Source organism: Nyctereutes procyonoides, unplaced genomic scaffold (genome assembly GCF_905146905.1).
Source record: "Nyctereutes procyonoides isolate TBG_1078 unplaced genomic scaffold, NYPRO_anot_genome, whole genome shotgun sequence".
Lineage (NCBI taxonomy): Eukaryota > Metazoa > Chordata > Mammalia > Carnivora > Canidae > Nyctereutes > Nyctereutes procyonoides.
The window spans coordinates 26,455,828-26,471,955 of NW_026575139.1; the positions used below are offsets into that span (position 1 = coordinate 26,455,828).

A 16,128-nucleotide genomic window follows, 5' to 3' on the forward strand; every position below is an offset into this window, starting at 1 on the left:
ACCTGTTACCTTGTTTTTCCCTTCACTCTGGGACCTCCTGTGGTCAGGGGCCAGGGAATGTACCCTCTCCTGGTTTGTTGGGAGGGCACTGGTTAGCCTGTCATTCTGACCTTGCAAGCCTTACCCAGAGTGCTTTGAAACCAGGGCTTGCCAGTGGTCAGCTAGAACACTGTCCTGGGATGGTGCTCAGCTGGGTATGAAGAAGGCACATTAAGAACCATATTTGGGGACGCCTGGGTAGCTCAGCAATTGAGCGTCTGCCTTCAACTCAGGGTGTGATCCCAGGTCTGGGGATCCAATCCCACATCAGGATCCCCGCAGGGAGCCTGCTTCTCCCTCTACCTGTGTCTCTGCCTCTCTCTCTCTGTGTGTGTCTTTCATGAATAAATAAATAAAATATTTAAAAAAAAACCATAATTAATGTCCTTCCACTTTTTGGGAAACAAAATCATAGTACATGTTACTTTTAATGGTATAAACCTGCACTAATACGGTAGCCACTAGCCACATGTGGCTACGGAACACTTGAAATGTGGCTAATCTGAATTGAGATGTGCTGTGAGTATAAAATAAATACCAGATTTTGAAGACTCAATGCACATCAAAGAATGCAAAATATTGAATTAATTTTTTTAGTATTTATTACATGTTGAAATGAGAATGTTTTGGATATAGTGTATTAGAAAACTTTAAAATTAATTGCACCTGTTGTTCTTTGTTTTTAAAATGTGGCTCCTGGAAAGCTTAAAATTATATAAGTGGCTGGCATTGTATTTCTATTGGACCATGCTGCTGTACCATTAAAATTAGGATTATTTTAACTTCAACAGTAATAAATTGTAGCATTTATGGGGAATATGGACCAAAGATCCCAGCCTCTTCACATATACAATCAAATTTCTGATTGTAAGTTTTGAATGGGAAAACCAAAACCCAAACAAAAAATTGATAAGCTTCATTTTCCACTCTGTTTCCATGCTTCCATGCTGGTTTTTTTTGTGGATCTCTGAGAGTTTCTTTATGTGGTGTATTACCTTGTTTAATCTTCACATCAATACAATGAAATATTGTGATCACCCTCACTTATCATGTAAGGAAACAGAGACTCAGAGGTCTAAGTAACTAGCCCATGGTCCTTTAATACATGGCAGGGCTATAGCTTGACTCCAGGGCTGTCTGAAAGCAGAAATTCTATGAGCTGATCAAATATTTTGGCAATTAGGCAAGGATAATGCCATGGAGTTTCCCTGTGACCCTGGGAAGGGCTCCTTACCTTTCTGTGCTACACTTTCCTCCTTGAGGGATTGGACTCTATATGCTACTGAAGTCCCTTCTGGCTCTTTGCATGTAGCCCATATCACTGTTCCCAATTTCATTCTTTTTTTCTCTCTTAGTTCTTCTACTGTGTGCATGTGGTAAGTGAGCAGAGGACCAAGAGAGTAGGCTGAATATGGGAAAATAGGATGGAGGAGTATTTAGCAGGAGAGGAAGGAGGAGGAGGAGGAAGTGGATGGAAAGCTCTGTGTGGGGTCAGTAGTGTTGCAGAAGGGGTGAACACCACATGGGGATGTTCACATAGAACAGAGCCCGAACTGTGACACAGACCTGCTCTCAGCCTCAGCAAAGATCTATCTTTCATCTTGAAATATGAAAACTATGAAGAGAGTTTGGGGATGTAGTGGAAATGCCCAAAGGTTTGGAAAAGAACTTTTTGAGGAAGAACCAAAGAGAGATAAAGTGACATCTGTACAAGCTAGAGTATGTGAATGGGTTCTGGAGGCAGACGGGTCAAGGCTGGGTGCTGTGTGATATTAAACAAGTTCTATACCTCCCTAGGCTGCAGTGTCCTCAGCTGTGAAATGGGTTAGTAACTGTGCGCACCTCTTGGGTGGCGGTGGGGGTTAAGCAATAAGAACAGCCACCACATGTTGAACGTTTACCGTGTGCCGAGCACTCTGCATGTACATAAGCGTATCAGCGCCCATTGGGGCTCAGCCTGGGCCTGCAAACTACTAATAAGGGGCTCTCACATGATCTTAATGGCATCTAGGAAAGATTGTTTGGCTATGTTTTTGTTCTGCTGTGTGGCTTTCTGTGAAGTTACTGAACTTCTCTGAGCCTTGGGTCACTCATTTATAAATGACATGATTAAAGCAGATGATCTGTAAGGCTTTTTTCAGCTCTAAGATGCTGCACAATTCAGGAAATAAGATTTATTTAGTGTGGAGAGGCTAAGGGGGATACTAAGGTGTGAGCATACATACATATATGTATACATATATATATGCATGTACATATATATGTATACGTGTGTGTGTGTGTGTGTGTGTGTGTGTATAGGTTTAAATGATGGTGACCAGCTGTTCTCTTTTGACTGAAGTCAGGACATGAGGCAACACACTTTAATTGTTTTATATTAGATGTTTGGAAGTCTTTTTGACTTAAGAAAAAGTAATGTCATCAGAGCAGGCTCTGGAGTTGCACGCTCTGCACTCATTAAAGCAGACAGTGGACTATTTTCCTGACACTCAGCCTCAACATGACTTCATTGCCTAGGCCTTCCCTGACCCCCTGATCTAAAGCAAACCCCCACTGTATTCTCTCTTTACATTTCACCCTGTTGTTTTCCTCCATTGCTCCTACGACAGTTTGTCATTGCTTATTTATTTTGTATGCGGTGTTTAATGTCTGTCTCTTTAGATTGTAAATCGCCCAAAGGCCAGGATTGTCTTTATCTGACACACCTCCTGGGTGCCTAGTTGCAGCACAGTGGTTCTTTGTAAATGTTTGTTGAGTGAACAGGTGTATGGACGAGTTTCAGGGGTGGTTGATTTGGCAGTAGTACTTCTTGATGGAGGTGGATCTTCTGCTTGCCTTTTTTTGGTTAAAAAAAAAAAATCCCAAAGACCTTGTTGTCTCTCAAGGGACTTTAAGATACTGTTTCTCCTTCCCACCTTCTTCTTCTGGGGGCTGGTCACTTGTAGGTGTGGATTCCTTCAGTTTTAATGAGATACCCCAGACCCCTTTCTTGTGGACTGGTCAGCCTGTGTCTGGTTCTGAGGAGGCAGAAGGGGTACGTGAGTTTTATTTGAGTAGAATAAAGCCCAGTAGAGCAGGGCTGGATTGTGCTGGTCATTTCCATTTCCCCCCTCCCCCCTCCAGATCCATTCTTCATCCTAGGGCACTGCCCTGGGCCCCAGGAAGCTGACCTTGGTGTGCTGTGTCAGTGAGGCTTCCTTGCCCTCAGGTGTCTAGTTAAGGTTGGCTAATGGGATGGCAGAGCAGGAAGACGAGGATGGAAAGAGAGAGATTGGGCCATGCATCCCTTTACCGTGGTTCTCTCTCTCATGAGCTCACTGAGGATGCAAGCCACAGATCTCTCCAGGTTCTTACATACGCCCTCCCTCTGTCCCTGCAGGAATAGCAGTAGTAATGGCTCCCACTGTGAACTGCCGGGGCGTGCTCCACCTTTCCATGTTGTTCCCTTATTCCTGGCCACACCTCTGTAGATAGTCCCTGCACTAAACTCTCTGTTCCCCCATACATACAAGCCATTCGTTCCCTGACGGTTTTCTAGGGCACCAATCCCTCATGTTCTTGTACTCATCTTACCTGGTAACACGATAGGGGCATGCATCTAATTGCCAGGGCGGGTATGAGGTACAGGATCAGAAGAGACATCGGAGGAATGTTTCATAGCAAATTAAAATAAAATCACCTGTACCGGAGGTTTCTGATTTTATTTTATTTTATTTTATTTTATTTTATTTATTTATCTATCTATCTATCTATTTATTTATTTATTTAGAGGTTTCTGCTTTTAATGTAACAAAAACAAAGACAATCTTCCTTTGGGTTAAGAATTTGGGGGACATCTTGGGAAAGGAGTGCAGCTTCTTTCTCTGGTCTCTCTCATGGGCAGGGCTGACTCTGGCTGACACTGCTCAGCTGGCCTCATGACTTCAAGCCCTTGGTACCTGACATCTTCAGAAAAAGTGTCCTGGTGTGCAGGCACTGCAGCTCCCAGCCATCAGTTTGGGATCTGTTAGGTGTCTGTGCTCCCTCTTCTTTTTCCTTGGCTTTAGTGGTCTTTGTATCCCTTGATGAGAACAGCCTCTCTGGGGTTGAAATAGCTTCTCATGGAGCAACCCAGAGCTGGGCAGCCAGCATGGCTGAGGGGAGGTCACAGAGTTGCCAGGCAAGACTTGGGGTAGAGGGAGAGAATACTAAGATTCAAGGCTGACATTGGTGTATCGCTATAGGGATTTCAAAGCACTTTACTGTGAAGGGACATACTTATGCCCCACAAGGTGGCCCTATGGGTACTGGGCATTGTTCTCTTCACTTTGTAGATGTAGAAAAGGGTCCTGGCATCCCCGAGTGCCTTGCTCGCCATCACTGTCTATCTGGTGCTCTGCTGCTCTGCCTCTGCTGTCTGCGAGGATATGGGCAGGGCTGGAATCTTCTCCGAGACTGTGAACAGGAGATGGAAAAGCCAGACCCAACTCCGGTGTGGCTGTTCCACCCAGAGGAGAGAGGCAGGCCGCCTCTAGCCCTACCCGGGTCTCAGGTTCCTGCATGCGCTCAAGTGCCACCTCCTGTCACTCTTATTCCTCCTGTCCCTCTTATCCCTCCTGTCCCTGCTGCTTCTAATGGCCTGACCCTACTTCTCTGTCTTTACTTGTCAGAAGTGGAGCTTCCCCTGAAGAAGGATGGCTTTACCTCAGAAAGCACCACCCTGGAAGCCTTGCTCCGTGGTGAGGGTGTTGAGAAGAAGGTGGATGCCAGAGAGGAGGAAAGCATGCAGGAAATACAGGTACTTCTGGGCCCACTATGGGGGATGCTTCCAGAATGTCAGCCCCATGCTGCCAAGAGTCCAGCACTGGCTCGACTCCCCCTCTCAGACCACCCACCCTGGCATTGCTGTTGGGAGACTCGTGAATTCTTTTCTCCTGTAACCTGTCCTCCAGAAGAAGTCAGTACATCTCTCTCTTGGTGTCCCCATTCAAAATATATTTTTTGAGCCTGCTGTGGGCCAGGTGCCATGCTAGGTCCTGGGGACACGATGGTGACCAACACAGATGGAGAGCCTGTAGATCCAACAGTTCATAATTCAGGCTTGAAACCTTGGGGTTGTCTATACCAGCCTGTCCCGAGTGAGCCCCTGACTTGGCCTGCTCCCCTCTTCCTCACACCCCATTTTTAGCTCTAGTTCACAGTATCGCCCTCTCCTGCTATGAGGCCAGTGGAGGAGTCAGCCTCCAGGCAGGGCTGGGGGCTCCTGTCCCTGCTGGTTTCCCACCCTCTGCTCCCAGCACTGCAGAGGCTCTCACTGCTCAAGATTACAATGGTACTCTCTCACTGGTTCTGGTTTGTCTTAAATCTCTGTTGTCAAATGCAATAGTTGGCCTGGAGTATTGTAGTAATTTTAATTAATATAAATATTAAACAATAGTATTAATAATTAAATATAATTCAATTATTAAAATCAAATTACATTGATATTAAATGTATATTTTATTATACTATTTCATGTGATACATATTATATATTACATATTTATTAATTGTATATCCAATTTAATGTTTAGTACTTGCATATTAATTTATTGACACTATAATTAAAGCAATAACCATTACATTTTTGGTTTGCATCATGAGTACCACTGGTCAGCGCATTCCACTGTCAGGAACCATGCTGTCTCGTTCACCATTGTCCCCTTGGGGCCTTGCACGTGCCCAGCAGAGTCGAGTCTCAATAAAGATGTGGAATGTAGCCATGAATTGGCCTCCTTGTCTGCCATTCCTGTGTTCAGATGAGTGGCCAGGTCTTTTCCATGTCACAACATGGCTTACATTGGTTGCCTCCGCTCCTCAGAGCTACAGCCCTAGTGAAGATCCTCAATAGCTGTAACCTTGATGTGCCTAATGCACCTTGGAGTCATCTGCCACTCCTGTATTTCCATCACACCCAACATCCAGTTCATCAGGAATCCCGCCCACAACCCAAATCTGGAGCACAGGCTCCTCTTATCATTTCCCCCTGCTACTGCCCTGGTTCCGGCCACTGTCATCATCTGTCTGAACTACTACAACTGCTTTCTAAGTGGTGCTCCTACTGATGACTGAGGGGCAATCCTTTAAACCTAAGTTGGATCCTGTTATTCCTGTGCCCCCAAACCTGGCACAGGCTCCTGTTCTCCAAAAAGAAAAGTCAAGTCCCTTTTACCTTTCTGACTTGGTTGCTTCGCCTTCCCCTTGCTCATTCTGCTGCAGGCACACTGACCTCATTTTGTTCCTTCTAGAACACGCCAGGCACTCTGTTGCCTCGGGGTTTTGCTTGGCCTGTTTCCTCCGCCTGCAGAGTCCTCTCCCCAGATATCAGCTGGGCCCTCGCCCTCTCCTTCTACAGTTTGTGCTCCTTCTTCAATTTGTGTCTCTTCTTCTCTGTGAAGTTCACCTTGATGTTGTGTGCACTACCACATTTTGTGCCCTCCCCATCCTCCAGATCTCCTGATTCCTTTACTCTGCTTTCCTTTGCTTTTTCTTTTTTCCCCATAACTTTGATCACTCTCTAACATACTCTGTAATTTGCTGATCTATATTATCGTTTCTTTTCTGTTTTCTTCGAATGGAGTGTAAACTCAAGGGTGTGATCTTTGTCTTGTTCACTAATACATCTGAAGCATGTGAACAGCACTTAGTACATAGTGGTGCACAATAAGTATCTGTGAAGCGGTGTATGAGTGAAGACTCCTGAGAGTCACCCATCCCCAGTCCTTCCTTTCTCCAACATGTCCTACTTTGCTAGCTGATCTTTTACCCTGAGGAAAAGCCCAGCTTATGCCATCCCTTGTTTAAAAAAACTTAGCTGAAACACCCATATCCTACCAGGTCCATCCAAGGTGATGAGTGTAATCTTCTTGGGCTTCCTCTCTCTGCTCTGAATCTAGTTTTCAGGCTTATTTCCTCCTATTCCTCCCCCTGTTCTTCAGCCTTCTTTCCTCTGAGCCTGTGGTCACACCGTGTTCTTTACCTGGTGAATCTTCTCTCCTGCTCTGTGTGCATAGATTTCTACCCATCGGTCAGGCTCAGCCCCGATACCACCTTCCCCAGGAAGCCTTTCTTGATTGGCCTCCAGCCAGAGGGATTCTTCTTGTCACTGGCATTTAGGGTGACTCATACTTTCTTCTTTGTTTTCTTTCCCTTTCCCCCAACATTTGGACTTTCCAGGTCTTTGAAAGTTAAGGTGTGTCACATCTGTATTGTGTAGTTAGTGTAATTTCATCAGTGAATGGGACAGAACCATTGTTTAGAAACCCTGATGCTCTAGTGACAGGTAGTCTTTTAACCTCTCAAGCTGGTGGTGGGTTCAGGTTCCTCTCAGGCAATGTTGGGCCAATCAGTATACAGGCCATCACTGTGGAATCATTACCATAACCAGCATCCCTGATGTAAATGGAATGTCTACTGTGCCCAGAGCATGGAGCTACCATTTACTGTGTTAGAAGCTGAAACCAGGACCACAAGCCAAATGAGTTTACAAGTTCTTACCGGCTTTGGTTATTAAAATAAAGTACACATGTAGTAAATGGGTTATATTTGTTCATTTTTTTAAAAAGATTTATTTATTTATTTATTTATTTATTTCATTCATTCATTCATTCATGAGAGGCACAGAGAGAGAGAGGCAGAGACACAGGCAGAGGGTGAAGCAGGCTCCATGCAGGGAGCCCGACGTGGGGCTCCATCCTGGGTCTCTAGGATCACGCCCTGGGCTGAAGGCAGTGCTAAACCACTGAGCTACCTAACCACTGTTCATTTTTTCATTCATCCATTTAACCAAATTTTATTGAGTGTCTCTTCTGAGCAGGCACTGTGCTAGGTTCTGGGGAGACAGAGAAACCAAGAGACAGCAGTCCCACCTGTTCACATTTATATTCTAGTATGACATACAGACAGAAAACAAGTACACAAAGGAAATAATTGCATTTCAGGATAAATGACCATGGAAAGAACAGAGGATGAAGATTCAGTATAAGAGGAGGGATAGATTATAGGTAATGTCCTAAGGGAGATAAGGGATTTAACCTCAGTCCTAAGGGTGGAAAGGAAGCTAAGGAAGTGATGATGTGGGGAGGAGCTTTCTGGGCAGAGGAACAGTGTGCTTGAAGGCCTTGGATAGGTTTGAGTTTGTAGTTTGAACAGACAAGATGCAGAACTTCTACAACTCAATAACAAAAACCCAAACAATTCAATTACAAAATGGGCAGAAGACCCGAACAGACATTTTTCCAAACAAGACACGCACAGATGGCCGGCAGGCACATGAAAAGATGCTCAACATCCCTCGTCATCAAGGAGATGCAAATCAAACCACAATGAGATCACCCCACACCTGTCAGGATGGCTATTGTCAAAAGACAAAAAGTAACAAGTAGTGGTGAGCATGTGGAGAAAAGGCACCCCTCGTGCACTGATGGTGGGAATGGGAATTGGTGCAGCCACTGTGAAAAATGTATGGAGGCTCCTCAAAAAATTAAAAACAGAACTGTCTTATGACCTAGCAATTCAACTTCCAGGTATGTCTCTGAGGAAAATGGAAACACTAGTTCAGAAAGATATATGCACCCTTATGTTCACTGCAGCATTATTTACAATAGCTAAGACATGGAAACAATCTAAATGTCCACTGATGGATGGATGGATAAAGAAGATGTGGTACATAGACACAGTGGAATACGACTCAGTCATAAAAATGAACGAAGCCTTGCCATTTGCGAGAAGATGGATGACCCTTGAGGACATTATGCTAAGTGAAATAAATCGGAGAAAGACAAACACCACATGATTTCACTTATATATGGAATCTAAAAAACAAAACCAAACCCAGACTTCTAGATCCAGAGAACAGATTGGTGGTTGCCAGAGAAGAGGAGGATTGGAAGGGTGTGAAGTGGGTGAAGGGGATTAAAGAGTACGAACTTCCGGTTATAAAATAAGTCATGGGGATGTAATATACAGCATGCTGAATGTAGTCAATAACATATTAATTTTGTAGGGTAGCAGATGGTAACTAGACTCACTGTGGTGACCATTTCACAGTGCCTACAAATGTCAAATCACTGTGTTGTTCACCTGAAACTAATGTAATATTGCATGTCAATTATACCTCAATAATTAAAAGGAGAAAGAAAAAAGGAAAAAAAAAAGGAAGGCAGAAGGCCTGTGTGGCTAGAGCACAGCCAGGCAGAGAAGGGCCTAGGCTGGAGCAGGAGTGTTGGGCCAGGTCTGACCACTCTGGCCTCTCAGGACCTGGAGGAGGCACTTGATTTCATGGATATGAAGAAGGAAGGTATTTTAACCAGGGCAGCAAATTTGTGTTTCCTCAAGATCCCTTTGGCTGCTGCCTGGAAAGGACACTGGATGCACGGCCAACGGGAGAAGGAGGAAAATCAGTTAGGAGATTTTTGCAGCCCTCCAGGCCAGAGATAATGGAGTCTTTTAAAGGCATTCCTTCTTCTTTTTAAAACACAACCACAAACAATTGTTATCATCACCATAAAAACTGTTTAGAGTAACAGGGAGAAAAGTTATTTTCAAATGTGTTTATTTTCCAGATAATGTCCTTGGACAGGGAATGCAAGTAGGTTAGTGGGGGGTCAGCTGCATCTCAGTTGGACTCCTGCTTTTGACTCCTCTGCACAGGACGCCCCCTCTGCTTCCTGAGTCCTGAATGTGAGCTTTGTTAGGAACTTCTGGCTCCTCCCTAGTTATATGGAGAGGCTTCTGGGTGTCAGGGCCACATCATCGCAGGAAATGCAAATACACTGGGGAGGCTGCTGTCACGTCTGAGGCCTGGGGCACAGACCAGGGGTTCTCAAGACACAGGGAGACCAGTGGGAAGAAGGAGGGGGAAGTCAGTTTACATCCGGACGCTGAGGCCATGAAACAGGCACTTGCTGGAGACTAGCTCAGTCACCTTCACCAGTTTTTCACTTCCAACCCGGAGTCCATTTTGCAGATTATAAATACCTTCATGATGAAAAATGAGAGTGGAGTCAGATTGTACAGTATGCCAGAGGCAATGACCTTTTAATTTGAGGTCCTTGGAACTCACCATGATTAAATGACTTCAAGACCCAAAGTTGGCGAGACACTGTTTAAACAGCAACAACAGTCATAACAACAACACCTCATATTTATACCGTATCTTTTCCCCAAACTCTGCAGAGCATTTGACTTGTCATTGTCTTGCCTGACTTTCACTTGTGTTCCCACCTATGGTTCAGGAAGCCAAGATGCAGAGAGCCTAAAAGACTTGCATGGGGTCTGGGCCAATGTTTCCTAGCTATGGGCAGAGGGCATGTCTAGCAGACAGTACTACTTCTCTGTTAGATGGCTATAGTTGGCCCAGAGACCCCGGTGTGCAGTCAGCTGATGGCTTCCCAACTAAGCCTAGTAGAGAAGCCAGAGGAGAATTCATGAGACTTGTTTTGAGTTCTTTGTGAGGATCTGTAATGGGCAGTGTCCTGACCCCTGTGATTGGGAGAGAACTCTGACAAGGCAGTGGGAGAAGGTCTCTGGAAACTCACTCCTGGACTTCCTGCTTGGAGAACAGGCCAGAGGCGTTGTCTGGAAGGCCACTTGAAGAGCAATGATGATACCACATGTCAGTACAGCATGTGCCATTTCTAAGCCTTTTCATAGGTTGCATGATTGTCACACCATCACAAGAGTGGGTGGATGCTGAAGCTACCATCCTGTGTAATATGGTATCCCCCCCACCTTTCTAGCCTCATCTTATGCCAATCTCTCCCTGAGTCACTGAACTCTAGTCGCCCTGGCCTCTTTCTGCAACATGGGCAAGCCGTGTTCCTTTCCCTGCCTCAGAGAGCTTGCTCATGCTCTTCCCTCTGCCTAGAACACTTTTCCTCTCTCCTTGCCTTTCATCCCCATTCCCAAGGCTAGTCTTTGCTTATCCTTCACATCTCAGCTTGCTTAGGTCACTTCCTCAGGTAAGCCTTTCCTGACCCTCAGATTAGGTAAAATTCCCTCTAATAGCCTCTAGTAGCAGCTTGCACTTTCTTGTCACTGTGTTTATGGCAGTTGTAACTATATGGTTGTGGATGTTGTTTAGATCTATTCTCCCTTCATTGTATCGTAGAGTCCTTTTAAGGCAAGAACTGTAGTCATTTTGTGGCTTATCTAGCACAGTGCCTGCCATGTAGTCAGCACTTGACAAATGCTTGTTGATTGAATGAATAAGTAAATTCCTATTTTATAATTGGGGAAACTAAGGCATGAAGAGACAATGCCTCACCTGAGTTTGCACAGTGAGTCCATAAAGAAGCTCCTAGGGCTGTCGACATAGAGGCCAGTGAACTCCATGCCCCTTCTCCTTATCTCACTTTCACTCTGGGGACCTGGGTCCTCAGCCACAATTATTCATTTCTCCCTAAGCCTAGAGGTACATGCCTTACCAGCCCTCCCCTCCCTGCAAAGGGAGTGAAGTGTTCAGGTCCCTACAGGAAGGGTCTACATAATATACCTTCAGTCTTTGGACATAGGGCTGAGAAAGGACCAGAAAACTCTGAACTGATGAACCTGACTTGGCTTTGGCCATGGATTCACTGTATGACCTTGGACAATCAAAACTGTTTTTACCCTCAGTTTATTCACCTGTAAAATGGAAATTGGACTCTCTGCTATGTGAATCACAGTTCTTTTGGAGAGACATAATTAAATTCATGATCTTTAAGCTTCATTATAAGTAATGTGATATAATGAAAATCCATTAAAAAAAACCCAAAACAATGAATGATTAAGAACAACACATTAATGTCAGATTCTGGTCAGATGAACAGGAAGTTACTTGTTTCATCAAACAGGGCAGGGTTCCAGAATGGCAGAGAAAGGAGGAACATATTTTCATATTTAGGAACAAAAGGAAATTACATGAAAAAAGTAAGTTTTGAAAAACGTCTTGAGTTCACATAGAAAAGCACCCCGACCAGAGTGTTCTTTTAGAAAATGTTTCTTGGGTAAAAAGAGTTGAAAAAAGTCAGTGTTCTGGGAGGATTGGGCTGGAAGGGGCCCAGGGGGTTGAGAGAGATGTTTCCGCCAAGAGCTCGGACTCTGGGCAGCCTTTCGGAGGCCTGCTTCCCCAGCAATGGCAGCTCCTTCACTTTGTCAAAGCACAAGAACAAAATAGACCTCCTGCTCCTTCCTTAAATTACCATCCAGTGGCTTTCTCTTTTGCATTTTATTTCTCAACCTTTCTGTTTATTTTCTTGTCATTTCAGAGGGTTTTGGAAAATGATGAAAATGTAGAAGAAGGAAATGAAGAAGAAGATTTAGAAGAGGATATCCCCAAGCGCAAGAATAGGACCAGAGGACGGGTAAGCTGGGGATGCCAGGAAGGAGGGAAGCATTGAGGGAGGCAGGGAGGCCAAGGCCAGGAGAACTGGTCCACAGACCCCAAGTCCCCCCAGAAGCAGACAGAGCTCTCATATCTGCCATCTCCCTTAAAGAACACTCAGAGAGGAAACTCCAGAAGGGCTCTGATCCTAGGTGGGAGCCTGGAAGAGTTTAGAGCTAGCAAGAGGGAAAAGAGAGAGAAGGTGCCCTGAGGGGACAGTGAGGGTTCTGGAAGGGTTGGGGTGGGGTCTAGGGAAGGTGGAGGAGGAGGAGAGTGTGACTATTGTACCCATTACTTGGCTTTTTTTTTTTTAAGATTTTATTTATTTATTCATGGGAGACACAGAGAGAAGCAGAGACATAGGCAGAGGGATAAGCAGGCTCCTCACAGGGAGCCTGATATGAGACTTCATCCCCCAACTGGGATCACACCCTGAGCCAAAGGCAGATGCTCAACCCCTGAGCCACCCAGGCGTCTCCCATTACTTGGTCTTAAAAGAAGGCTGAATTTTCCCGTCCCTGGGGCTGTTCCAGAATGACAGGGTCAAGACACCTGCTTTGGGGTATGCTTCACTAGGCGGAGAGTAGGATCACTCTGGAAAACTGTGGGGGCCACAGCTAATGGTTTCCAAGTGGGTGAGGCAGGGGCTTTTGGTGCAGCTGGGGATGTGGCAAGAGGAGGCCAGAAAGTATAAAGTTGTGGGAGTGGTCCTTGAGGGCCGAGACCCAAGTCTGAGTGGTGTTCTTAGGCATGCAGGTTGCTCCTCCAGAATCCTAATGTCCAAGCTCAAGGGGCTCTTGGTGGCCACCCTCAGGTGGCTGCAAGGGCATCTGACAATAATAAGGTGGAGAGGGACCTTCCGGGATAAGTTTGCTTTCTATATAGAGAATTAGTATTAGGCCTTCTGGCTCCTTCAGGCTCTAGGGGAGCCTTACCCCTCTTATCCATGGGCACCCTGTGGTTTTGGGTCCAAGGGTAATTACAGCAAGCCTCTCTATTCCTGTGTCTGTTTCTTTCTTTCTTTTCTTTTCTTTCTTTCTTTCTTTCTTTCTTTCTTTCTTTCTTTCTTTCTTTCTTCTTTCTTTCTTTCTTTCTTCTTCTCTTTGAAATATTTTATTTATTCATTCATGAGAGACACACACAGAGAGAGAGGCAAAGACATAGGCAGAATGAGAAGCAGACTTCCTGTGGGGAGCCCAATGTGGGACTTGATCCTAGGACCCCTGGATCATGCCCTGAGCCAAAGACAGATGCTCAACCACTGGGCCACCCAGGTGTCCTGTTTCCATGCTTCCTGTGCTCTAGTATTCATCAGTCACCAGGAGAACCTATCGAAAAGCAGATTCCCAGGACCCACTCCTAGAAGTTCTGATTTAGGAAGTCTTGGGTAGGGCCCAGAAAGCTGTATTATAAGCAAATTTCTAGGTGGCTGATGTAAGTGGTCCACTGCTGCCCACACTGAGCTCGGATGCCCTGACTTGTTGACAGGGGCTGGAATTTCTCAGGCTGGGCAGGGCAGCTCTCTGATGCTGCGTGCCTTCTGGAGTGGCCAGCTAGCTTCAGCAATGATCTTGTCTTATTTGTTCTTTACTCTCATGTTGTGTTGGTTTGTATATTTAATTTTTGGGATAATATCTGAAAGGAAATCCTAGACATTTTATCATTTAACCTATACATACCTCAATGTCTATCTCTAACAAATAGCATTTTTCATAACCAATAAAAACAACAACTATTTTAATATCTACTATCCAGTCCCTGATGGTTTCCCTGGATTTTCTCAAAAATGCCATTCTACAGTTGGTTTGTTTGGAACTTAAGTCTCTTCTATTCTATGACATACCTCTTTCCTGCTCTACCCTACCACACACACACACACACACACACACACACACACAAACACACACACACTTTTTTTTTTCTCCATGCTATTTATTTGTTGACAAACTTGGGTGGTTTATCTCATAGAATTCCCTACATTCTAGATTTGGTGGCTGGGTTTATGTTCTGGAAACTGGTGGTTTGATTAGAGACTTGATTAGATTTGTGCTATGTGTGTATGTGTGTAAATATTGTTTTGGTGGGGCAAAAACCTTTCCTGTGCTTCTTTTACTGCATCACATCAGGAGGTACACGTTGTCCAGCTGTTCCACTCTCGGGGGGAAATGGATCAGTAGGTTCAGGTATTGTCAGCTTGATTTCTCCTTAGAAGGTTCTTCATCAAGTTTTCATCTGGTTGTTTCAGCAGACATTGAAAAGCTTGCTCAAATCCATGACTTCATTGCAGGCTGCAAAATAATGAATATCTAATTCCATCATTGGAGGGGGTTTTAGAATTTCTGGGTGTTTTGTAGCTCCAAGAGCTCCATGCATCCAGGCCTACTTCCACCCCGTCCCTCAGCCCAAGCCAAGGTTACAGGGGTAGATTGCAGAGAATGGTCCTCTTCACATCTTCTCCACTCCCAACCTAAATCTAGATGACTGAACTCAGAAGTGCATGGATATGAGCTGTGTGCCTCCTCTGTGAGAACACCATGGTGGCAGCAGCAGCCACTGCATACTCACTGCGTACTTACGGGACACCAGGCCACATGATGGGGCTCTTTACGAGAGCTATACATAGAGGGTGACGACTGCGTACTTTGTATTGCACTCTCAATTTCTGTACTGTTCCTTACAGCAGCCACTAGCCACATGTGGTGACTGAGCACTTAAAATGTTGCCAGTTCAAATTAAAATGTGCTGCAAATGTAAAATACACACCATTCAAAGACTTAGTATGAAAAGAATGCAAAGCATATCATTACTATTTTTTATATTGATTGCATATTGAAGTGATAATAGTTTGAATACGTTGGGTTAAATAAAATATACTATTAACATTAATTGTACTTGTTTCTCTTTTTACTTTTTGAAAAATGTGGTTACTAGAAAATTTAAAATGATGTGTGTGGCTCACATTATGTTTCTATTGGCCCTCACTTCTTGTTGCATTCCCATAGATTGGTATTATCACTCCCAGAGAGATTATGTAACTTGCTCAAGGTCATCTAAACTAGTAGAGAAGGAGTCAGGATTTGAATAAAGGTGTGTAATTTTGTCACCGAGTCATGCCTGGCCCAGTGCCATCATGTGGCTAAAGACTAGCTTGTTGAATGAATGACTGAGTGATGGGAAGGAAAGAAAAGCTATATTTCAACTTTGTCAGAGTTGAGAGAAGGCCTAAGTACAGAGATGGAGCTGGATGGGGCCTAGACTAGCTCAGGGGCCTATATGGTGCCAGCCAAGGGGCAGCTGAATGGCTTTATGTTGTGTAGTGGCACCATGGACATGTCATCCATGGTGGGAGCCATGGGATGACCTAGAAGGGTATGAGTGAGCCCTGCCTGTGCTGGAATACAAATGTGAAGCTGTTTCACCCACAGCCTCAATGTAGCTACCCTTGTAAGAGGCATATTCAAGTTGCTGCTGGTTCCTAGAGAGCATTTCTGTTGTCAAGACTGGCAGGTGGCACCCTCAGTGGGTGGCCCCTGGAATGCAGCATCAGGATTACCTGGGAGCTTGTCAGGCACCCAGGACCCTGGACTCAACCCTGGATGGACTGAATTAGAGCTTGCACTTTGACAAGACCCCCCCCCCCCCCGGTGCTTTGTGTACTCATTGAGGAAGCCAGGGGCAAAGTAGTGATTACAAGGGCAGCCTCTGCCT

General features: G+C 44.9%; 1 protein-coding gene across 1 annotated transcript in view; it reads left to right on the forward strand.

Moving 5' to 3' along the window:
- The window catches only part of DPF3 (double PHD fingers 3), a 249,962-nt gene that overhangs the window by 135,718 nt on the left and 98,116 nt on the right, over positions 1 to 16,128 (forward strand). Inside the window, exons 4-5 of the mRNA XM_055303605.1 lie at positions 4,689 to 4,816; positions 12,305 to 12,400. Of these exons, the coding sequence (XP_055159580.1) occupies positions 4,689 to 4,816; positions 12,305 to 12,400 (224 nt within the window). The remainder of the gene's footprint in view (positions 1 to 4,688; positions 4,817 to 12,304; positions 12,401 to 16,128) is intronic.